This window comes from Schistocerca serialis, chromosome 1 (genome assembly GCF_023864345.2).
Source record: "Schistocerca serialis cubense isolate TAMUIC-IGC-003099 chromosome 1, iqSchSeri2.2, whole genome shotgun sequence".
NCBI classification, from domain to species: Eukaryota; Metazoa; Arthropoda; class Insecta; order Orthoptera; family Acrididae; genus Schistocerca; species Schistocerca serialis.
Window position 1 is genome coordinate 566307316 of NC_064638.1, and position 25235 is coordinate 566332550.

At 35.9% G+C, this 25235-nt stretch overlaps 1 protein-coding gene across 3 annotated transcripts in view; it reads left to right on the forward strand.

Moving 5' to 3' along the window:
* LOC126475922 (organic cation transporter protein-like) overlaps nt 1-25235 on the forward strand; it is a 416650-nt gene that overhangs the window by 370226 nt on the left and 21189 nt on the right. For all 3 annotated transcript variants that reach the window (XM_050103504.1, XM_050103505.1, XM_050103503.1), the window contains 4 exons: nt 10738-10966; nt 17069-17172; nt 17259-17413; nt 19518-19686. In XM_050103504.1, the coding sequence (XP_049959461.1) occupies nt 10738-10966; nt 17069-17172; nt 17259-17413; nt 19518-19686 (657 nt within the window). The remainder of the gene's footprint in view (nt 1-10737; nt 10967-17068; nt 17173-17258; nt 17414-19517; nt 19687-25235) is intronic.

Below are 25235 nucleotides of genomic sequence, written 5' to 3' on the forward strand. Positions count from 1 at the left end.
AACTATAGTAAAGATAGCAGCAGCTAAGTAATTGAGACAATTCAACAGTTTTTCACAACTCTTTGAATTTTAAATCCAAAGAATATTAATGTTCAAACTGATTCACACTGTTGATAGTATTATTTGAGTAAACATGATGAGAAAACTTCCACAAGTTTGTGAACAATTCATGAACAGAAGCACATTTTCTTATCTTGCTGTGTGATCTCTTTTGGAATAATTATTGAGACACTTTAGACTCATTTTTAATTGGAATAAAAGGAAAGAAAAAATATACTATTTTTTTTGGCCTCCCTAGGTCTAACCCAAGCAGTGAATACTAGTTTGTCACCAATTTGCACATTTTTACAGATACAGTGTGTAAACTGTCATGTATGCAAAGTATACTGATTTCCATAATCATTACTACAGCTGACCAACAAATGCATAAAAACAAAAATTATGATACACACATTCTTTAAAAATCACACTTTGTTACTTAAGTGTGTTATATATTCTATATAATATGTATGAACATTTTATGGGCATGTTCTAAGGGAACAATAGGTAACTGGACAGTTGATGCATTTCCTCTATTCTGGAAACTAAAGAACTGTTTATCAGTTACACTGACAACAGAAGCTGTTAAAAAAATCACTCATCATGTTTCTGTTGAGCCAAGCAGGTTCTAGTAAAAATACACATTTAAAATAACAAGTAAGTTCCTATCTGTCATTGTAGGCAACATTTTTCTGTCTTCCTTAACCAAGGCTTTGTACATTGCTCAAATTACTTTTTGAAAGCATTTTTCCTCAAACATCATTCTCAGGCAGTAGACCATCAGTGTCTTTTGATGTGTAAAGATCTCTTTTTTAGCAGCAGTGGATAAGTTGATCAACCAGAAACAAACTCGAATATTGTTAGATAAATCCCTCACTCACTGCGCTGTACCAATTTTATCAGCAATGTTGGAAAAATACATTCTCAACTTCTAGAGTATATATCCCAAAGATATTTTCCTCAGAATTCACATTTGATAGTTTTGACAATGCCTTGAATAACTGGATGCACTCTATATTTTCATTTTATACAGAAACCATAAAATAATCATATAATGCTCCAGCTTATTCTTCCAGTGTGTCCACTGTCATTACCTTCTAGACATTTACGCTTGCTATCTGTTTCCTAGCAGTGGACAGCTTTATTCTCTGGTTACTTTAACCTCTTGACTTTGTAAATTATTTATTCACTCATAAAATTACATCTATTCTCCCACCACTCAATTCTGACCTGTCAAGTGCCAGATATTGCATTCATTGTGTGAAATATTTCTTTGGCGTGGAAAAATGGCGTTTTAGTGTTTTCTTTGTGTTTTCTGCTCCTCTTTGTTCTATAACGGTAATTATTGTCCTGCTATCATTCATTGTCTTCTTTCTAGTTGACATTATGTAATCTCTTGAAATGTTCATGTGAAACGTGTGTGTGATATTTATTACAACTTTTAACTGCCAAGTTCTCATTCTAGCATTTTATAATGCTGTTTCCCAAAGTCCTTGGTTAATCAATTCATCTGCTTGCTCTGTCTGATTTCTACATGTTTTTAATTTTTTTAGTATCTGATGATGAAATAACCAATTGTAGAATGTTTTTGTGAAGTCCATCTCCATTCTACTCTTCTTACATGTCTTCCTGCTACATCCAACCTTGACATTTTAAGTTTTGTCACGTATTCAGCTCAAATTGGAATAGCTCAGCTCATGGGTAGTAAGTTACTTGCTTTGTGTGGTGTCTGTCCACCTTTGGCACACAGAACTTCACTACATGTTGTGATGATCTCTCATTGCAGTGCAGTATATCAGAGGCTGTGTATGAAGCTGTCAGGAGTGGCATAGTACAACACCACCACTTGATTGGCGACAGTATTGGAGCCATCATCCTTCACCCTCCAAATGATTTGGGATGTCTAGTGTCTTTCATATGCTTTTGCTGTGCTGTCTTGCTCCTATAAAATTTGCATACTGTGTGCTGTATGCATGTAACACTGAGTCGCAATCACTGTACTCAAGGACAGATACCCATACTGACTGTTATTGACACAGGAAGTAGTTTCATACAGAAATACCATGAATATCACATGTTTCTGGATTGACACACATAGCTCAATTCACTTAGTGTTGTCAAGGGGCAATTTTTTAAGACATCTTTGAGAGTCCTTAAATGAAAAATGTGTGCGATCAGTATCCATCACCTTATAGGTGACGAATGTTCATTCAAAATATTATTCATCACAGTTGCTTTGGCAGTAATGTGCATTTTTATTGTAATGGATGGTTATACCAGTAGTATTGAATAAAATTGAGTACCTAAGATATTTTTGTATGTAGATAAGGCCCTATAAAAGTTCCAGAGCCAAAGCATGTTGAGTTTTTATGGAATAACACAGAAAAGCTGTCCAGTGTAGTAATATATACAAAAACTGCTCACAGGAGTAGTTGAAATGGCATTTATTCAGAAAAATATCAGTGTATACAATCATTGCGGTGCTGTAATTAATGTTTCATTAATTTTAAATGTAATATGAGCTGACATGGTTAATAATTTTTTTCTATGAATTAAGCTGACTGAAGCGAACACCCACTGCAAAATTTTTTTGGAGCCTGTTTTTAATATTTTTTTTTAACTTTCAAATTTTTTTAAAAAAATTCAGTTCTTCATTTCTTTACCTTTTTCTGCTTTTATGTTTCAGGTTTTTGGTTCTGATGAGCTTTATAATTTTATTTCTTAACACTCAGGTTATATAATGGTGTTCCTGCTAAAATGTATTCCAAATTTTCACAGAGAACATCTTTGGTGTAGGAGATTCAGTGATGTTTCTCATTTTTGCAAGTATATTTACAGCAGTTTATTAAAGATATTTCTGGCCACTGACATAGTAATAAGCTTTGGGGAAACCTGTCTGTGTCACTGTTGATTTTACAACGATAACATTGTGCACTGTTATAAACAGTGAAAGTCCTGTGTTTTCACAACAGAAAGTAGTATTTCTATTCTTGTTAAAAATGCTGATCTCCAACTTATAATCTCATGACTGTCAGTCATATTTCATTTCCCCAAAGGACAGAGTGTAATTCTCAAAGGTACACAGAAAAATAATACATATAATTTATTCATAAAATATGGAGTACCAATCCCAAAAGAAGTCCAGTTTTAACCCCAGAAAAACCTGTCAGAAAGTCATGATGATAGTTTAAATACAGTTTGCAGTGTGTGGTGAATTAGGCAATGTAGCTGATGATGAGCAGTAGCAACATCAATACAAGTAACCACTCTGGTCATAACTAAAATCAGACAAAAAGGAAATAGTGATGTTAAGCTTCCTATGAAATAAATATGAAAACATTATATATTGTAATTGTAGTTCCATAACGCAAATGTAAAGCATATGTGGACAATGTACGGGTAATATTAGATTAAAAAATCCAATAACAATTACAAATCTAAAGCACCTGTGGAAATATATGGTTATGGTGTGTGTGTGTGTGTGTGTGTGTGTGTGTGTGTGTGTGTGTGTGTGTGTGTGTGTCATGGTACACATTTAGTGTCACTTCTCATCTGAGTCTGCTTATTTTAGTCTTAGTCATGAAAGTCAGATTCACCTCATCAAGTGTGTCCCTGTTACCATCCCAGCATTTTTTCAAACCTTAACATACTAAATTCTGCTTGGGCCACAAAAACTTCTTTCCTCTTGCTGACAGATCCATCAACGCTTACATGTTTTGCATACTTTATTTTCTTATTCTTCAGTCATCTGGATTATTCGGTATAGTAAGAGAGCATCATTGTAACATAAAAGTGAACTGTAAAAGAAATGTTTAGTGTTAAATTCAAACTTTATTATGTTCTTTTTGCTGTGATTGCTAATTTCAGCCATTTTGTATGAAAATAGTCTCATGGGATTTTTCATTCAATTAAAAGTATCTGAATAAGAATTCTTGATTTAGGTAACTAAGTCTGGGTAAAATAATTGACAGTGGTAATCTGTCCATTTATTCACTGTGAAGAAAAATGTGTAATACCCTAAAATTTACATTTTAATGCATTTTTGTAGAAAACTGTTGCCTCCAGTTACTACTCTTCAATTTTCAAGTTTAAACTGTAAAATTTGTGAACATACTCTCCATATTTTTATAAATATTACAGCAGAAGCAATAAGTAACATTAATTGCAAGTTAGCAGTGTTACTGATGCAAGTAAATATAGCACCAATACAACATCAGAACTAATCATAATATCTGGAGATATAGCTATTCCTCCCATGTTGGTTCAGCTCTTCAGTTGTTGCTCTTCTAGATTCTCAGAAAATCAGGATGCACTACTCCTCTCTCTTGCTCCCAAATTTTATTTCATTTAATCATTGATCTATCTCGCATGTCTTAACTAACCATGACTTCTTTTTCATTGTTTTTACTCAACACTTGTTTTACTCTTGTGAAAGCTACATTTCATTGGTTGGTCCATTTTGCTTTTAAGCTTTACATTGAGAAATTTCATTTCTCATATCCACTTTTGTTGGAAACTGCACTGACAGAACCTGAATGAATAAATATGGGCTATTTATTCTTTTGTTCACTATGACTGATGTCCAGACTGCCTTTAAGTCCTCCATCTTAGTCATTGTTAATAGGGATGATGTTGAATATCACAGTAATTTTTCATTATAAGTTTAATTCACACATTTTATTTTCCTTATTATAGTACTGCTATGAACACTGTCCCCCCCATGAACCATGGACCTTGCCGTTGGTGGGGAGGCTTGCGTGCCTCAGCGATACAGATAGCCGTACCGTAGGTGCAACCACAACGGAGGGGTATCTGTTGAGAGGCCAGACAAACGTGTGGTTCCTGAAGAGGGGCAGCAGCCTTTTCAGTAGTTGCAAGGGCAACAGTCTGGACGATTGACTGATCTGGCCTTGTAACAATAACCAAAACGGCCTTGCCGTGCCGGTACTGTGAATGGCTGAAAGCAAGGGGAAACTTCAGCCGTAATTTTTCCTGAGGGCATGCAGCTTTACTGTATGATTACATGATGATGGCGTCCTCTTGGGTAAAATATTCCGGAGGTAAAATAGTCCCCCATTCGGATCTCCGGGCGGGGACTACTCAAGAGGATGTCGTTATCAGGAGAAAGAAAACTGGCGTTCTACGGATCGGAGCGTGGAATGTCAGATCCCTTAATCGGGCAGGTAGGTTAGAAAATTTAAAAAGGGAAATGGATAGGTTGAAGTTAGATATAGTGGGAATTAGTGAAGTTCGGTGGCAGGAGGAACAAGACTTCTGGTCAGGTGACTACAGGGTTATAAACACAAAATCAAATAGGGGTAATGCAGGAGTAGGTTTAATAATGAATAGGAAAATAGGAATGCGGGTAAGCTACTACAAACAGCATAGTGAACGCATTATTGTGGCCAAGATAGATACGAAGCCCACACCTACTACAGTAGTACAAGTTTATATGCCAACTAGCTCTGCAGATGACGAAGAAATTGAAGAAATGTATGATGAAATAAAAGAAATTATTCAGATTGTGAAGGGAGACGAAAATTTAATAGTCATGGGTGACTGGAATTCGAGAATAGGAAAAGGGAGAGAAGGAAACATAGTAGGTGAATATGGATTGGGGGACAGAAATGAAAGAGGAAGCCGCCTGGTAGAATTTTGCACAGAGCACAACATAATCATAACTAACACTTGGTTTAAGAATCATGAAAGAAGGTTGTATACATGGAAGAACCCTGGAGATACTAAAAGGTATCAGATAGATTATATAATGGTAAGACAGAGATTTAGGAACCAGGTTTTAAATTGTAAGACATTTCCAGGGGCAGATGTGGACTCTGACCACAATCTATTGGTTATGACCTGTAGATTAAAACTGAAGAAACTGCAAAAAGGTGGGAATTTAAGGAGATGGGACCTGGATAAACTAAAAGAACCAAAGGTTGTACGGAGATTCAGGGAGAGCATAAGGGAGCAATTGACAGGAATGGGGGAAATAAATACAGTAGAAGAAGAATGGGTAGCTTTGAGGGATGAAGTAGTGAAGGCAGCAGAGGATCAAGTAGGTAAAAAGACGAGGGCTAGTAGAAATCCTTGAGTAACAGAAGAAATATTGAATTTAATTGATGAAAGGAGAAAATATAAAAATGCAGTAAGTGAAACAGGCAAAAAGGAATACAAACGTCTCAAAAATGAGATCGACAGGAAGTGCAAAATGGCTAAGCAGGGATGGCTAGAGGACAAATGTAAGGATGTAGAGGCCTATCTCACTAGGGGTAAGATAGATACCGCCTACAGGAAAATTATAGAGACTTTTGGAGATAAGAGAACGACTTGTATGAATATCAAGAGCTCAGATGGAAACCCAGTTCTAAGCAAAGAAGGGAAAGCAGAAAGGTGGAAGGAGTATATAGAGGGTCTATACAAGGGCGATGTACTTGAGGACAATATTATGGAAATGGAAGAGGATGTAGATGAAGATGAAATGGGAGATATGATACTGCGTGAAGAGTTTGACAGAGCACTGAAAGACCTGAGTCGAAACAAAGCCCCCGGAGTAGACAATATTCCATTGGAACTACTGACGGCCGTGGGAGAGCCAGTCCTGACAAAACTCTACCATCTGGTGAGGAAGGTGTATGAGACAGGCGAAATACCCTCAGACTTCAAGAAGAATATAATAATTCCAATCCCAAAGAAAGCAGGTGTTGACAGATGTGAAAATTACCGAACTATTAGCTTAATAAGTCACAGCTGCAAAATACTAACACGAATTCTTTACAGACGAATGGAAAAACTAGCAGAAGCCAACCTCGGGGAAGATCAGTTTGGATTCCGTAGAAACACTGGAACACGTGAGGCAATACTGACCTTACGACTTATCTTAGAAGAAACATTAAGGAAAGGCAAACCTACGTTTCTAGCATTTGTAGACTTAGAGAAAGCTTTTGACAATGTTGACTGGAATAATCTCTTTCAAATTCTAAAGGTGGCAGGGGTAAAATACAGGGAGCGAAAGGCTATTTACAATTTGTACAGAAACCAGATGGCAGTTATAAGAGTCGAGGGACATGAAAGGGAAGCAGTGGTTGGGAAGGGAGTAAGACAGGGTTGTAGCCTCTCCCCGATGTTGTTCAATCTGTATATTGAGCAAGCAGTAAAGGAAACAAAAGAAAAATTCAGAGTAGGTATTAAAATTCATGGAGAAGAAATAAAAACTTTGAGGTTCGCCGATGACATTGTAATTCTGTCAGAGACAGCAAAGGACTTGGAAGAGCAGTTGAATGGAATGGACAGTGTCTTGAAAGGAGGATATAAGATGAACATCAACAAAAGCAAAACAAGGATAATGGAATGTAGTCTAATTAAGTTGGGTGATGCTGAGGGAATTAGATTAGGGAATGAGGCACTTAAAGTAGTAAAGGAGTTTTGCTATTTGGGGAGCAAAATAACTGATGATGGTCGAAGTAGAGAGGATATAAAATGTAGGCTGGCAATGGCAAGGAAAGCGTTTCTGAAGAAGAGAAATTTGTTAACATCCAGTATTGATTTAAGTGTCAGGAAGTCATTTCTGAAAGTATTCGTATGGAGTGTAGCCATGTATGGAAGTGAAACATGGACGATAAATAGTTTGGACAAGAAGAGAATAGAAGCTTTCGAAATGTGGTGCTACAGAAGAATGCTGAAGATTAGATGGGTAGCTCACATAACTAATGAGGAAGTATTGAATAGGATTGGGGAGAAGAGAAGTATGTGGCACAACTTGACCAGAAGAAGGGATCGGTTGGTAGGACATGTTCTGAGGCATCAAGGGATCACCAATTTAGTATTGGAGGGCAGCGTGTAGGGTAAAAATCGTAGAGGGAGACCAAGAGATGAATACACCAAGCAGATTCAGAAGGATGTAGGTTGCAGTAGGTACTGGGAGATGAAAAAGCTTGCACGGATAGAGTAGCATGGAGAGCTGCATCAAACTAGTCTGAGGACTGAAGACCACAACAACAACAACATGAACACTGTATGATTTTTTGTTAATACAATTAGCGATTGCAAATTTACTATTCAAAGAACCAGAAAATCTGATACACATACGTAGACAAATAAAAGTTATTGACTGTAATGGAACATTAAAAATAAAATATATAAAAAAAAAAAAACACAGAAAAGGAAACTGTTAGAGATTGTCACATCATTTCGAGCTTTAAAAGATTTCTGTTTGCTGGGACTATGTGTACATGTGTGCAATACAACAGTCTCAAATAGAAACTTGTACTATCAAGAGATTAAGTAGATGTACTCAGCAAAATTACTAATCACATCAACAAACTATTGGCCATGATATGGCTCACATTATTGAACAAAATATTCCATACTCTTGGGCTGGTAATGTACAACCATATTTCTGTTTTAAATAACCTGGGCAACTAACTAAATGCGACTTAATCAAATTAAGGTTTCTGTATGGAAGACATGTCATCATACACTACAATGGTCTGTCAATTTGTGAAAAAAGCTTCACTATCAATTTTTGACACAAACATGTATGAATATGTGTGTGAACTGTTTTAGGATGTTTGCTGCTCCTTGAACTGAATAAATATAAAAATTCTAAAATTGAATTGAATACTCCCTGTTGCAAGAAAAAGTTGTATTTCAGCTGCTTATTTAATCATTATTACAATTAGAAACAATGCATGACTTTGCTGCAGCTCATCAGATAGTATTACATTTATTTGTTCTTTTGTTAATAGTTTCTTAATTTTTGAAAGAGATCAAGGAATAAATACTATCAGAATAATATTAAAGGTGATTTATTTAATACAAAGCAGTTCAATGTTCTGCATTACTTTTTTGTTTTATTTCCAGAAAAATCATTTGTAGAACAGAATTTTTCTCTGTGAGAATTTCTGATTATTCATATGGAGCAAAGCACTGTATATGCATGTATATACTTCCACATTTTCAGAACTACTATCTGGGAAAACATATCACAAGAAGTTACCTGCATTACCTTTCCAGTGCCTGAAACAGTTGATATTTACTGTATGGCAGTAATTATTTAACTGGAAGTGCATGCTTCATGTTGGACATATGTGGTATTTGATTTTTATTCAGCCTTGCAGCATTCCACTGGATTTCTACCCTATTATGAATAATTTAGGGTTTTGTGTTTGCAGGCTGTTATATGTGATTTTCCTTTAAAGGTTTTTATTTAATATGTTTGTTCTGTTATTTTTAATAGTGTGTGATTTCTTAATTGTACAACAGCACCCACTAACATTTACAAAGGAATGAATTATTTTATGCCCTTAATCCAGGAAAACATCAGGCTTGTTTCTGTTTATAGAAGAGAGGACTTTTGATATTTTTATGTACTACTGGTTACATTCAGCTAACTCACAGTGAAAATTGGTAAAGAAAGATGCATTTTGTTTAATTATGTTGCTCATCTGTGATGTGTGTTGTGTGTTGCATTGGCACTGTTGATTACTGCGGTCTTCTGAGTTATTCTGCTTCACAAATGTCCAAACCAATTGTTGCCAAGCTGCTTTGTGTGGGGGTAACATATTCGTCTTTTTATTGTGCATGCAATGGCATTTGATAGCAGGTGTCTTCATAACATTTCTAAACATACCATAATAAATGCTTTGTGTATGCTTTCAGAGAACTTACTTCAAAACTGTTACAAGAATACACCATTGTAATAGAAATTTATATGAGTGACTTAATTTGATTTTCTTCTCTGCATGTGACTGTTTCTCTGCAGCAGTGTTGCTTATATACATAAAAATTGTCCCTTATTAATCTAAATTGAAGTTAAGTCATTAATTCTGAGATTCAGTATGTTTTCTATAAATTGCTGTGGTTTCAGTGTTGTTCACATTTGTTCACTTTATAATTTAATATGTAGTACATGGAAACTATTTCAGATCTGAGGCAAAAGTTTCTGGTGTCCAGCTTCCTGTTCTTTTAAGCAAAATACTTCACATTATTCCCACTGCTTTCTTAGAACTCTGTGCAATGCTTTCAGAATGTCAGGCAAAGGACAACATTCAAAGTCTGTTTCTAAGTTATATTTCATTTTTCAGTCAAATTTAACTTATATTGCATACAGGTGGACATGTATAATAAAAATTTGTGTTGTAAGTGCTGAGGACAACACTATGCCTGAATGCTATGTTTTGTTTTTCTTCATCCCATGCTTGTCTAAATACAATATTTTTAACATCTCTTTGTTTTAAGTATGTGTAATTTTTTTTCAAGGCTAATTCATACCAATATAACATATAGCTTCTGAGTATCGCAGGAATGATCTAACCATAGTTAAATAAGGATTGATTTTGGTCTTCAGATGTAATGCTTTACACATAAAAATAATAAGACATACAAAATAAGTACACAACTACAAATGTTTTCAGAGGCCTCCACACTTCTTGTGTTATGTTACTGGAATATTTATGTCTTCAGTTAACAGGAATATTTTCTAGCATACTGTGAGAGGCAACTGATAATGGAACAATTAAGTATGTTAGCAATTTAAATTTTAAACCTGTTTGTCATCAACAGATTGGCTTCTTCTGACCTACAGATTACATCTTATAACTCCATCACCGATTAGCCATATGTGCTAATTATAAACATCAAATATTTTCCATAGCTTTGATAAGCATTTGTACATAAAGGGTTGTTGTTTCTATTCAGATGTCAGTTGCCTTTTGAAAATGAAACAGCTACATATCAGTTACCTCAAGGCGTAATAAACATGAGCTACCCTTGGGACAGTGAGCAACAAGCGTGGTCCTCATGCAGGAGGCTTGATGCCAACTTCAGTGCGGAATATTTCAGCTCAAATATTCCTGCCAACCGCAGTGTGAGATGCGATTCCTGGGTCTACGACCACAGCATTTACAAGAGCAGCACGATTGTGGAGGTGATCGAGGAGCAAAGTCTCTCACTTTTAGACATGTATGCACAATGTCCTTTTCTTGTTCTTCATCACATGCAGTCACTATGTTTGCCTAAATATTTTATGGGGTTTAATGCTGTTTGCAATCACAGGATAATTTGTGCATACAATGTCTAAAAGAATATAACATTCAAAAGCAATTATATCAACTGAAAAATTTTAATTTCAAAATCATTATATAACATTCAAAAAACAATTATATGAGCTGAAAACTTTCACTTTCAAGAATCACTATTCAGTTCAAATATTGAATTCTTTTATTTAAAATACAAAAAAATAAGACAATTGAGTATTTAATATTCCACAAATGAAGAAATTTTATAATTTCATAACTTGTCTAATGGTAATAATTTGTTTTGAAGTGCTGTGAAAACAAATATTGAGCACTGAGCAGTAAAGCTTTATGTATAATTTCAGTATAGAATTGAAAGCTTCATTTTCTTGGAAGACTAGTGTTCATATAAGCTAAACTTTATATTGGACAGGTATAAACAAAACACTTAAAAACTGTTTTTCATTCAGTGTAAAACTGTATCACATGTCAGCTAGACTGGCGCATTTGTTCTTGGTCTCATTTTCATTTTCGTTGTGTCATCAAACAGCTGCATAAAACTTCAGTTTGTCACTGTTGTATTGACATGTTTTCATTGATTTTCCAACTTCTCATTATTTCTCTTCATTTTCTTCTTTTTTTTTTTTTTTTTTTTTTTTTTTTTTTTTTTTTTTTTTTTTTTTTTTTTTTTTTTACAATTTTGTTTGGTTATTTATGGAAGAACAGGCCTATAAATACATTCTTTATGCTCAGACTTCACATTTCAGAAGTACATATCTGAATTCATAAGCCGCTATCAGTGTCAGTCCAACAGTTTCCTCTGTTCACAAAGGTTGTTGCCAATTTTCAGCAGTAGGTAATGGTTTAGAAAAGTCACAAATTGTTGGCAAGCCTTTGATAACTTTGGCATTGAAATTCAGGAGCGTATTTTGATAAATTTATCTTGTTTTACTATCAGCCATAGTTGGATAATTGTGGAACATTATTCAGCAGACCCAAAAAGTCCTCCAGTCATTGAACTGAGAAGGAATTGTCAACAGTAAGGATTCTATCAAATGCTTGTAGTCATTATTTGCTGTATAACTGATAAAAATATGAAAATTTGAAGAAAATGATAGATAAATTGATATTAGATACACCCTATGGAATTAATTTTTTTTAAAATAGAAAGCCAGAATGATTAATAGTCCCACTGAATTCTGAACACAGTTATGTACAGTTGACTTAGTAGAATAAAGTAGTAGTGTATCAGATGGGTCAATTGGAATGTTTCATACATGGGAGTAAATTCCACATTAGCAGACTTGACATGATTCTGTGTAACCAACCAGGTGCACATGTGGTTTTCAAAGCAAAATAGCTTATTGCTGGACTTGCTGGTTGTTATAAATTTAAGATTGCTGTTGCAATACCCATTACTGTATTGCTAATGAAAATACGAAATGCATTATGCTTCAGAAGATTAATAAGGAATGCAATCAATTAGACATGTTTTAAAATAATCACCTCATATGGTTCCAAGATGTTGGACTCGGACTAGATTGTCTCACCAGTTACACATACAGGGTGTCTCACGAAAGATGCCTTGGAGGAGTCTGCAAGTCACATGGCACAGCCACTGGCTGCTGCTACCGCACCTGCTGACCGCCTGACTCTCAGACCCAAATCTGCCGGTAGACGGCTGCGCATGCACTTCTACTGAGTGAAGTGTAAACAATGTTTCCATCTGATTAACTTAAGCTTATGTTTGTTTACAGCAGGTGCTCAGAATGATGTCCCTCTGTGGCAAGAGCAGTCTGACATCTCCTGAAAAACATTAGCAAACACTCGACGAGTTTTGGTTGCCAAAATCTGGGAAATGACTAGCCAAATCCTGTCTACCAACTCTTCAAGTGGGTGGGAATTGCTTTCGTCCACCTTGTCTTTTAACATTCCCAAAAGATAAAAACCACACGGATTAAGAGAGTGAGGATTTAGATCTGTAGAATGTGAGGCAGCCAGTCAACTACCTTATCATCAAAAACAGTTCCTATTCCTGTCACAGAAGCATTGGCAATGTGTGGTCTTGCCTTGTCCTTCACGAAATAAACTTACATCTTTTTGTGTGATGTTAGTTCTCAAAAAAAAAAGGGGGGGGGGCAGTATATTGTTCACATGCCTGTCAGAATATAATGTGTCCAATAATTTGTCTTGCATTAATTAGACACCACACTCCTGTTTTCACATCAATCAGAAGTTTTTGATGTAATTTGTGGAGATTTTTGGTGCTCTAACTTTTATTGTTCTGAGAATTTACATACCATGACAAATGCAGCCATTCTTAATCATAATAAAGCATCTCAGGATCAACTTCCCCCTCGTGCACAGACTGTAATAGCCAGTTGCAATAACAATGTTGAGCAGCAGTATCTGAGTTCTTTGGTTGATGCACTACCATTATTTTCTATGGTTTCAGTTTCAGTTTGTGCACAGCTCTGTGAGCAGATGCTCTTGACACACCAGTCTGAAGTGTCAAACAGTGCAGAGATTTTCTTGGACTTCTTTCTAAGGCCCCCCACACAATGTTGTCTAATTTATTTTCGGATAAAACACTAGGGTCTCTAGGCCTTCATTTATGTAATACAGATCCAGTCTCTTGAAATTTGTTCACTAATATGCGTATCATCGAATCATTGGGAACATGCACACTAGGAAATTTTCGTATGAATTCAAGCTGACGTTCCACATATAATTCTGTTTTTGCATAGTTCAACACAAAAAACACTCATTGATCCTTTGTGTATACCATACCAAATGGAAACTCAACAGGAAACTGGAAACAAACCGCCAAAACACTCAGTTGCACAATATAGAAAACGTGTGTGGGTTGTTGATGTCTGACTGGGCTGAGTGACGAATGTGCAGGGAAGCCCCAGACTCGGTGCAGTTGCAATAATGACATCTAGCAACAATATTTTAAGCAATTAACCTTGACAAAAAAACTCAAAAGAAAACTATGCATAGTGACAAACTGCATACACAGTGGCTACAACTGGCAAATGCCCCACGTGACCCACTGTACCCTCTTGGGTGTCTTTCGTGAGGCACCCTATACATTACCACAGTGTGTAGCGATGAACAGAGGAAGGCATACACACATACAGAAAAAAATGTAGGGACTTGAAAACCATTATGAAATGTTCAAAGGGAGGACCTCAGCACTGTTTGACCCAAGCACTGCTATTCAATGAACATTAATACCCTCCATGCACTATGCTGCAAGTTGTAGTACTGTAAGCAGATTTATCATGACTAGCTCCATGCTTTATGGCCACAAAGCCATACAGAGTGGTAGAGCATCATGGTTAGTGAGGAGTACCCCTTTGACTTTTGGATGGTGATCAGCAGGTCCATGTATGGAGGTAGCAAGAAGATTAACAGTTTTTTGTCACGTATCATACATAACTTGACAGCCTGGTGCTATAGTATGGAGTACTATTTTGTATCATCCTCAAGTACTGTCATTTTTCATCACAGACACATTGAAAGTAATTGACACTACAAAGCAGTCCTGCAGCCAGTAGTTTGACTCTCTGTTAGTGTCTGCACATTTTATTGGTCTTGCAGATATTCTGCATTTGTCAGTCCCTGATTGAGAAAGTACAAGGTGCTATAAATTGGAAATGATCCTGCACGAAAATTGAAGTTTCATGTTATTTTAGTTTGTGTTGTGCAAATTAAAAACACCATTGTTCTTAAAGAAGTTTAACTATCTGTCAAACGTTATTGCTGTCCACCTTGACTATACTGGTGTAATTATTTTCATGACACAATATAATTTTAATATTCATTCATTGGTTATTTCACTAGTAAGGTAATGTGGAACAGAGACAATAAATGAAGCAGCTGAAAAAATATGAGGGTTTTTAAGGCGAGATTTAAGTCATTTAAGGCTGGAATGTTGTAGTATGAAACAGAAATGAAAGTTAGAGAGGTATAGAATGTACCATTATGAAATGAGTGGGCAGTGATTAATATTTTAAATTAATAAATATGCAATCCATCTTACTGCAGGAAACAGTCAGAACTAGCTAATGCATGTGGATGAAACAGAAATCACAAAAAGACAGGTAAAATGAAAATGAGCACATGGAATCAATGGCTAGGAGGCCCCAATTCGGGGAAGTTTGGCTGCCAAGTGGAAGTGTTATTTCATTTGACGCCACATTGGACGACTTGCACACTGGTGATGATGATGATAACACCCAGTCCCCAAGCGGAGAAAATCTCCAACCCGGCTGGGAATCAAACCCGGGCCCACTTGCATGGGAAGCAAGCATGTTACCACCCAGCTAAGCAGGCAGACAAAATACAGGTGAAACTATGATTCAGTAAAGTATCACAAACCATATTGTGAGCTCCAAACAATGAAAATTCTATTATGATGGTGGTGGTGGTCGTCGATCTGGTAAGAATATTATTTGGTTCATTCTTCAAAATAACAAGTGAAATACTGTAAAAAGTTGAGGAATATCAGCACTTTGAAGCACAGCACAACTTTTAATCCTCCAAGTCTATCATTCCAAGTTTAAATGAAAATATAACTACAATAACACACAGTTCACTGAAGAAGGGAAGGTAAACAAAACTGTGAAAAAAGGGAAAGGACCACTCTCAAGCAGAAATAACCAAATTATTGCAACAGAATATTGGCCATTGATGGAAAAAATGATGGCTTACGGATAAGATCAACTGAAATTGTTGATTACCAGAAAGAAGAATGATGATCATTTAATTGATGCACCACACAGGAAATATCAGGCAAACTTTGAATAACAGATAGTATATGTTCCAAAGTCAAAGAAAGCATTTCAGCACATACTGAAAATTTCATCAGTAAGCAGGAGAAGATATAATCATATCCATGTAGCACCCATATTTTATTTGAAATGTTGTGAATTTTTTATTTTTCCATCCAACAAAGACAAGTATTTGCAAGATGCAAGAGAGGAAAACGAATTAAATTTACTATTTCTACTAATTTGGAAAAAAAAAGGATTCCAGGAACCACAGACATGGCTTCATTATAATTTGACATTTTTAACTGAAGCTGTTGACTCTCATGCTGTCTCTGATAAATAGTTCTAGATAATTTGCATACCTGACTTGGAAGATAGAGGCTAGTGGGATGGCACAGTGCTCAAGGCACTGGACTCGCATTTCAGAGGAGCAGAGCTAATGGCCATACAGATGGTTTCTTATAATCAATTAAGAAAAATTCTGGGATGATTCCTTTGAAAAAGATGCAGCTGATTTCATGCCCCATCCTTACCCAACTTCAATAAGTACTCTCTCTAATGATCTCCTCATTGATGAGACAATAAACATTAATGTTCCATCTTTCCTTTGAAGAGTATGTTAAATACAAGAAATTAGAGCTTGGATTTGATTTCTTGCCAATGTTATGTGAGGCCATTATCATTTCACCTGCAACACATTTCTCATTGAATTAATTCCATTATTACACACAAATCAATCATTTGTGTGTGTGTGTCTGTCTGTGTGTGTGGTTTTTTTCCCCTGTGTGGTTGGGTCAAGTACAGTTCAGAATTTGCAGCTGCTGTCTGGATCAAATCATCTCAGATTTTCCATCACTCATAATTTTCAATTATCTTCACTGTATTTTACATCTGCAGAACAGTCATTGAATGAATAGTTGTCGGTTTCATATAATGTGAGGTGTTGTTTGATGTTGTTTCTCATATTCCAATCAGTTCTTGTTCAAATAACATGAAAAGTCCCTATACAAACAAGAGTTGATCACATTGTTCTTAAATAAGAAGTGTTTCTAAATGGACAAAGATTTCTGTCAAAGAACTTTATAACTAAGTTCAGATTAGTGCAAAATAACTTCAGACATAATGTCTGTAATTGCCTTTGATATTTTTTACTCAATAGACAACTGAATTTTGTTAAGCTCCTGTGGTGTAATTATGAAGGATGGTATCTGACATAAATGTTTTCTTGCTTTTCAGTGGGACTTAGTATGTGACAGTGCCTGGCTACGTGCCACAGCAGACTCAATGTTTATGCTTGGTGACATGATAGGCTCGTTTGGATTTGGTTTTCTTTCTGATAGGTAAGAAACATCTCGCTAATGAATGTAGATGTAATTTCATGAAGGATAGTGATATTAATGCCACTTAATTGCATTTTTTGTTTCAGATATGGACGAAAACCGATATTTGTTATTGCTTTGGTGCTACAGATTCTTGGTGGAATACTGGTATCTGTTTCACCACAGTATATTTTCTTCATGATATTCAGACTGGTTGTTGGCATGACTGCTTCAGGAGTTTTCTTAATTGGCTATGTTATTGGTATGTACCGTTCATAAGAATAGACTACAAATTTTTTTCTGTCTCTGAAAACTAAGTGTGCCTTAGTTTTTGGGAAAAATGTTCCCTGAAGATTCATGAATTAACTACAAATAGAATTCAATATGATGATGGACAGGCCTGAGTGTAATACGAATAATGGAAGAAATAAAGAGTAACAACTCATCATATAGTTCAATAAGCACATAAAATCTTGCTTATGCAAATGTTGATCCCTCAAGATTTTTATAATAAATTGAATGGTTTCCTCCTTCCATTGTTTGTATTTCAGCAAGAGAACTCATTATTTATGAGCAGTATCAAAGAGAGGTCGACAGCATACAAATTTTATAATATTAAGTAAGAAATAAAATTCTAAAAAGTTGAGAGGGTGGTCAGTGAATGGCAAACTCTCAATGGATTTTGATAAACCCTTTCATCTATGAAGATTACTGGGGCATTTAAATATAAGTGTGCAAGATTTTTACGTATTTGAAACACTGGCAAAATAGTTTACAGTTGAACATTCAGATGCCTTTGCCCAACAGGTACAATTTTATGGCAAGCAACCACTTTGCCATCATTAGGTACGCTGATGAACTGACCACTTATGACCTGATGCAGTGCGCTTTTCTCTCTTCCCCCCTTCCCGTGCCTCCTCCCGCCCCTCCCAACTTGTCACTCACATGACCAGGGAGCATGCTGCCAACATCTGCACTTTTCATTTTGCTGTTGCTCCACCTGCCCACAATGTCAGTTCATTATCTTCTTCGTCTTTTTAATCAGGTTAAGTGCAGTTCCCAGGCCTTGCTAAGGATGTTAGTGCTGTCAAGATTGATTAGCAGTTCCCATACTTGAATCTCAATAAATTTCTTTAATGAACTGTCCCAGACATTATATGTGTGTCAGAACTGTTGTATTATTGTAATCCATTCCATGTAATTCTGAAATTCTGTGAGGCAATGTTCCACAACTATCGACTTGTTAGGAGGCTGCAGTTTTGTGTGCTGTAGGTGTTGTCAGCAACAATCCTTACCAGTGTGCACTGTCTGATCTGCTTATGTCAAAACATTATTGGCAGAGGATCTGATAGACACCGGACTTCTGTAATGTGATGTCATCCTTGACACTGCTATGCAGTGCTCATGCTTTTAACTGGTGGATGGAGCACAGTCTTCATGTCCCATTTTGAATGAATTCATCCTATCTTTCCAAATAGTGTGCCAAAAAATGGAATGAATGGTAATGACTGCATTCTCTTGAGGTTTCTCTTTTGTTTCTGCTATTTCTACAGTCAGAGTAGGAAACAGTGCACTCCAAATCTGCTACTGTGTGTATCCATTCTTCCAGAAAACAGATCTCAGACATTGGTTGAGACTCTCATTGCTGGAGAGTGCATGAACGCTATGTAGCAATGTTTTGAGCACACTATTCCCCTGCACTAGGTGATGTCGCCTGCCAGCACGTGACTTTAGAATTCAGACAAAAATTCCAAATCTGGCATAAAGGGTCCACTAATTCTAATCTTCAACAATAAATGAAGTCTTCCAGAATAAAATTACTAACTAGAGGCTCAAAATATAAAATCAAAGATAATGGAATGGTATTACAATGAAAGTATTTTAAATGATGTACTGAGATTTGTCATAATATATTTACTTGCACAAGTATAGGGTTAATTCTTTGTCAGAATCATATATTGTTACCTTTGCAGGAAAAAGGAAGAGAAAAATGTAGCTATGATAGCAATATTCCTTTTGATATAACTTTTTATACCTGTATACACAAAAAGAAAAAGGACAGAGATTCAGAAACATTAAGTGAATGTAATAATACAGTTTTTTTTTTTTTTTTTTTTTTTTTTTTTTTTTACGTACATAAGAATGGACCCAAACTAAAATAAGATTCACAATTTGTCTGTCAAGTTGAAATTAATTTTTATTTCATTAAGTAAGAAGTTTTATTTATAGAAGGAAATACAGGATTTGTTAAATTTTGTGTATGTCTGGTATTGTATCTTTATTCATAATTCCTTCTGTATTGTCAGTTTTAGTACTAATAAAAATGTTATTAATATCAAGAAACTGTAGTGTTTTTCACATTGCAGCAATGGAAATGGTTGGACCATCTAGGCGGCTTTTTGCTGGTGTGGCATGTCAGTTTTTCTTCACGTTTGGATATGTACTGACAGCTTTGTTAGCTTACCTCATACCAGATTGGAGAATGTTGCAATTAGCATTCACACTTCCATCTGTATTCTTTCTGTCCTACTGGTGGTAAGTGGATTTTGACAATTTACATAATTTGTTTTCTCTTGCACTAGCATACTAAATTAAATAAATGGAAGCTGCAGTGACTCCGTACCCTAAGGGTCTCTGGATAATAAAAATACAGGGTGTTCAGAAAGCTGCTGTGTAGTTACGTCATATATTGGAAATGATGTCAACAGGTGGCTAAGCAATCTTGAACCCACTTAATGTTATTCAAAAACAGTTTCTGCAGATCTGATTGTGACATGCTTCTCATATATGCAATTATTTCAGTTTTTAGCCACAAAGCATGCATAGGTGACTGCAACACACTACAATTTCTGCTGCTCTCCAAAGAAGAAACTGTGGAGTACAATGTCGCAACTGTGGGGCTATAGAAGAGATGCATAGTGTTGTTAGCTGTGTGTACAGTAGTGCCATCTTATTGAAACCACAAGTAGCTGATTTCATCTTCCTTTAGCTGGCCAATGAACTTGTGGAGCTTTAAACAATAGTGTTCATGGTTCCTTCAAAAAATAAAGGTCCAATAGCGTGCTATCTGTATATTGCAGTTTTCTGGTAATCACAATGGCATTTGAAGCACCGTTTGAGGATTCTCCATTGGCTATAATGGAGGTGGAACCATCCCTCATCTTTACAGAAGGTGGTAATCCTTTCAATTAAAGACATTTGTAAACCATTTGCAGTAACAGATTCAATCTTCATGATCTGCACCTCTCATTTATTGCACAGCTGTCATTTTATATGAGCGTTTAGTTTAGGTGATCTTCCAGTTCATTTGATATCTAATACTGAGACTCTCTCTCCAAATTTCTCAGTAAGTCAATGAACCACATTACAATGAGGGACAGCTGTTTCTGGTAATTTTTTAGCAAATGCCTCCTTTATTTATCACCTTTTTGAAATATGTGCTCAACAAGAAAAATATGTTCCTCAGTTGAAAGCACCATAATTTAAAAACAAATTGAACATCAAAGCAGTACACATCACATTTAATAGCTTTCATCAAATGAACCACACATTTAAATGCTACACAACAGCAGAACAAATTTTAAAAAAATCACTGTGAACTTTGTTTCAAACTTCCAACATAATCCAGATTCATAGTCCAGTACACAGCAACTTTATGAACGCGCTATATAAGAAGATGAAAATTAGCTGTTGCTACTAGTTTTATGCGTTAATGAAGAGAATTCTAATTTTTGAAATTTGTTATCTTCTTTTGTCTCTCCTTTTATAATATGTATCATGTAATGTTTATTCGGTTACCAATGTAAGTAAGCAAGAATCTTCGTGATGGATTAAAACCATATGCCAATTCAAGATTCAAACCTAGATACTGCCTTTTTTTTAGTGCTATTTGTACTGCTTCAGCTGTCTGGGTATGCAGCAGCACACATGCCATAATTCAGATCTGCCAGTACCACTCTTCTGGTTTTAAAATTTCATAGAAACACTTTTGCATAGATAATTGCATAAAAAGATTGAATTATAATTCCCGGTAAAGAACATGTCACAGAACAGCTTAGCCACATCTTAGTGGCTGTTATCAGATTAAATTTTTCACTCCAACATGAAAGGTAAACCATTAAGTATCTACTAGAAATTTAGCTCATCGCTAGACATCTCACTGCATGCCACAGGAATTTTTTGTGACTTATCAAAGGTCTTTGATAGTGTGAATCATTCCTTGCTACTCTCTAAACTGGAAAAGTATGGAATTGGGGACACAGTATTAGATGGTTTCAGTCCTATCTAACTAAACAAAGACAAAGAGTGGTTATAACATCAGAGAGAGGAACAAGTACTTCAAAACGGAAAACGGTTTCACATGGAGTACCCCCAAGGTTCTGTCTTAGGTCCCATTCTGTTTTTGTTTTACACAAATGATCTGCCACTTAATATTGAGTGTCTATCAGTTTTATTTGCAGATGACACATCTTTAATCATTGAACGTAACAGTACTGATCAAATTCCGCAAACTGTATCACATACTTTAGAAAAATTAGAGACCTGGTTTGATTTAAACAAGTTAAAATAAAACTTGGAAAAGACTCAGTTAATGCAGTTTAAAAGAAAGCAAACAAAATTAAATTATATTCAGGTCAGTCACAGAAACCAGGATTTGCAGGAAGATAGCTGTGTGAAATTCTTATGAATGCAAATAGATAAAAATCTATCATGGGGATCACAGATGCAGTACCTTGCAAATAAATTAAATAGCCTAGCATTTGCAATGAGGATATTGTTCATGCTACCAGTATGGGCATAAGAAGTATATCACAGCTACTTTGAGTCAGTAATAAGGTATGGAATTATATTTTGGGGTGACTCAAACCATATGTATCGAATACTAAAACTTCAGAAAACCATCATTAGAAATATGCACAATGTAGGGCAAAGAAAATCATGTCACCAACTCCTAAAAAATCTAAGTATATTGAATGTTCCCTCACTATACATATATGAGCTGATTATGTTTTTACACAGTAACCCTGATTTATTCGTAGCAAATCATTTTCAATATGATTACAACACCAGAAATCTAAATAATTTTATGCTCCCCACCCACCATTTAAAACTTTATGCTCAAACTCCACATTATATGGGTATGAAAATTTATTACAAAGTGAAAGAAAGAGAATTAGTCAGCATAAATTTAGAAACACTGAAAAGTCCTGAGATAAGAAACTAGTGCAGAAATGTTACTACTCAGTCGAAGAATTCATAAACGACAGCCTGAAAATTTGAGCAGGAGTGAGAAAGTGCTTAGGACTGCTAATCTTTAAAAGTTTGTTACTTTTGAAAAAAATTATTAAGTGCTTAATTAAGTAATTATTCAGTACTGTATGTTATATTACTTGTATTATTAGGAAAATTGTAAACCAGTTTTTGTGTTTCGATGAGTCTCCTGTACATTAAGTCAATGGTTTAAAATGGTATGTTATAAGATAATAAACTACTATTCTATTCTATGTGCTGAGAGAATAAAACTTTATGCCAGGGTGGTACTTTTATCTTGTCCTTAGTATTTCACGTACACCACTAACACCAATAATATCTTTTGTAGAGTTTAGACAGTAGGAAGAGGTAGGTTAATGCTATGAGATGGATTTTATATTTGCCTGGGTATCAGATTTCATTGAATCCTTAGAACATGTATTCAATATACAGGTGGGATCCCAGGTAAGTTGGTTGTAGTAATGACACTTGAGCAGACTGTGAAATAAGATTGATGGTATTTTATTTGTAATATTACTGAACACATGCAGAATACATTATCACACACCAAAACCAAAGAACAAACTAAACTGTAGAGAAAAACTCCAGAGATATATCTCAACTCAAAGAATGTGTGCCAAAGATAACTGTACACTATGACGGTACACAAGAAGTTGTTGTTTGGAGATGAAGTCCCCGATCTCCTCCTCTTCCTCCTCCTCCTCCTCCTCCTCCTCCTCCTCCTCCTCCAGTGCAGAGTGCTTCTGGGAAAGGCTGGTGATGGCATTAGAACCACTGTGCCTGAGTGTGACCAACCTTGCTGTGGCAGACTACAAAGCAGAGCACAACTGGACCATTTCTTTAACATCCACTTCTGACTAATTTTTGTGGCTAGGGGCTTGCAAAGGAAACCTATTGCACCTTTTTTCACGGGTAAGATGGAAGTTTGGTGTCCTCCATGTGACATTGACAGAGGCACAAAGACAGTTTGGCTGGGAGGAGGGGGTATTCCTGTGAACCCACCCTTAGAATGAAGGATGGTTTGGGTTGGCATCTTACTGTCTCAGACACTGTAGAACTTTTTAGACATCCTCCAATGATAAGTGACTGATGTTGGATTGTGGTTTTGTCTTGCAGCTCTTTGTCCTTGTAACATTAGAGTTACTAATAGTATTGGAAATGATAGCGTGTACACCATTATTTGCATTTGCGATGGTGACCTGCATTATGTAGTGTGATTCCTTGTTAGTTGTTTGTGCCTTGTGCTGGACCAAACTAGGTTCCTTCTTCTCACATGAATTCCATCTGATATATTCTGCACTGATTGTTCACATATGTCAACTACATTTGTTACAACTTCCTTCTACAAGTGACTGACAGAAGATGTTTCTGGGATGAGCACTTATCTTCTTCAGTTTTCCTGTTCACATTTTATCAGCATTCAAGACTCTTGTTTTGGAAGATAATTTGGATTGTAAATCTTGGTTTTTGTCATATAATTCTTGTTTCTCTTCTTTTTTGTCTTTGTACTTCCTACTCATGGCATCCAAATTCAGTTTCAAAGAATGGCAAATAGTCTTTAGCTGGTGATTAGTAAATGCTCTGGAACAGGCGCGGCTCGTGGTTTCTATACTGGAGAAGGCTGCGGCATTTATCGATCGGAGCTAACATAGACCTCGGGTTACGCTACAGATTAGTCTGACATAAACAACTAAGAATTCAGGGGGAGGGGGATGGGCAGATCACTCTCTACCCATAATTTTACGTACTGTATGGTCTATAATCAGGTATTAAATATCATTAGAAGCTAACTTCGAGCTAAAATCTTTAATTAGTGTTTTTATACGTCGTCATTACATTTTCTGACACTTTGCAGCAAATCATATGAAAAGAGGCGTTTTGGAGGGGTCTTTAATTCGATGAATGTTAACTTTGCGGCTGCTTAATATTTTTGGTGTTTTCATTTCTAAACTTAAGGTGTTTATTGTGGTTTACCTCCAAAGCTCGAAGTTTACGAGTTCGCATGACGATACTGTGATGTTTTGGTGATGTCACAGGTCTTGTGCTGTGATTGGGTGGCATGAGCAATCTGTGCAACTGCCATATTACCTCATAAATTGATTCCAGGAGTTCATTTAGAATTGTCTTCGATAGGTCTAAGAGAACACGGTTTTCTGATTTCTCAATGTGCTGCTTCAAGACGCAGTCCAGTTCTGCCGTAAGACTGACTAATCCTCGAAAAATTCCTGGGTTTTTGGAATCTTCTGTTTTGTTGTGGCCCCTTAAGGCAAGCTGCAAAATTTAATACAGTATCATTTATCCAGAATATACCGATTTTTTGATACATTTTCATTATATATCTTTATATTATGGCGGTAAGCACTGTCTACTTGGCACATAATGTCCACTTTCCCTAGCATTGAAAACTCAATTAAACCATTTAAATGTTTTTCACTGGAATTATGTTTTTTCACCTTTGCGTGAAAATTCTTTAAGTCAGTGATACTAGTTTCAGTCCAGGCACTATCAGTACTATTTGTAAGAAGACAGGTGAAACAGAAAAATGCATTTTTCACTTCACAACCACTCAGCTGCATCGTACATTGCTCTATTAAAACTGCGTTTGTATCCTTGCCTAGATTTGCACTGTTTCTGTTCTTGATTGATCGTTAGATCGGGCCTGGGTGCACCAAGTTCTTTCACTTTCATCCTATGGCCGTGTTCCAAGTTTTTACCTATTAAATTGCACACTGAATTCATATTGCGCTGATTTCACACTCGCGGTATGTCGCAGATATTCACAAGCAAGTAAAACTCACTAAAATCTTTCAAAA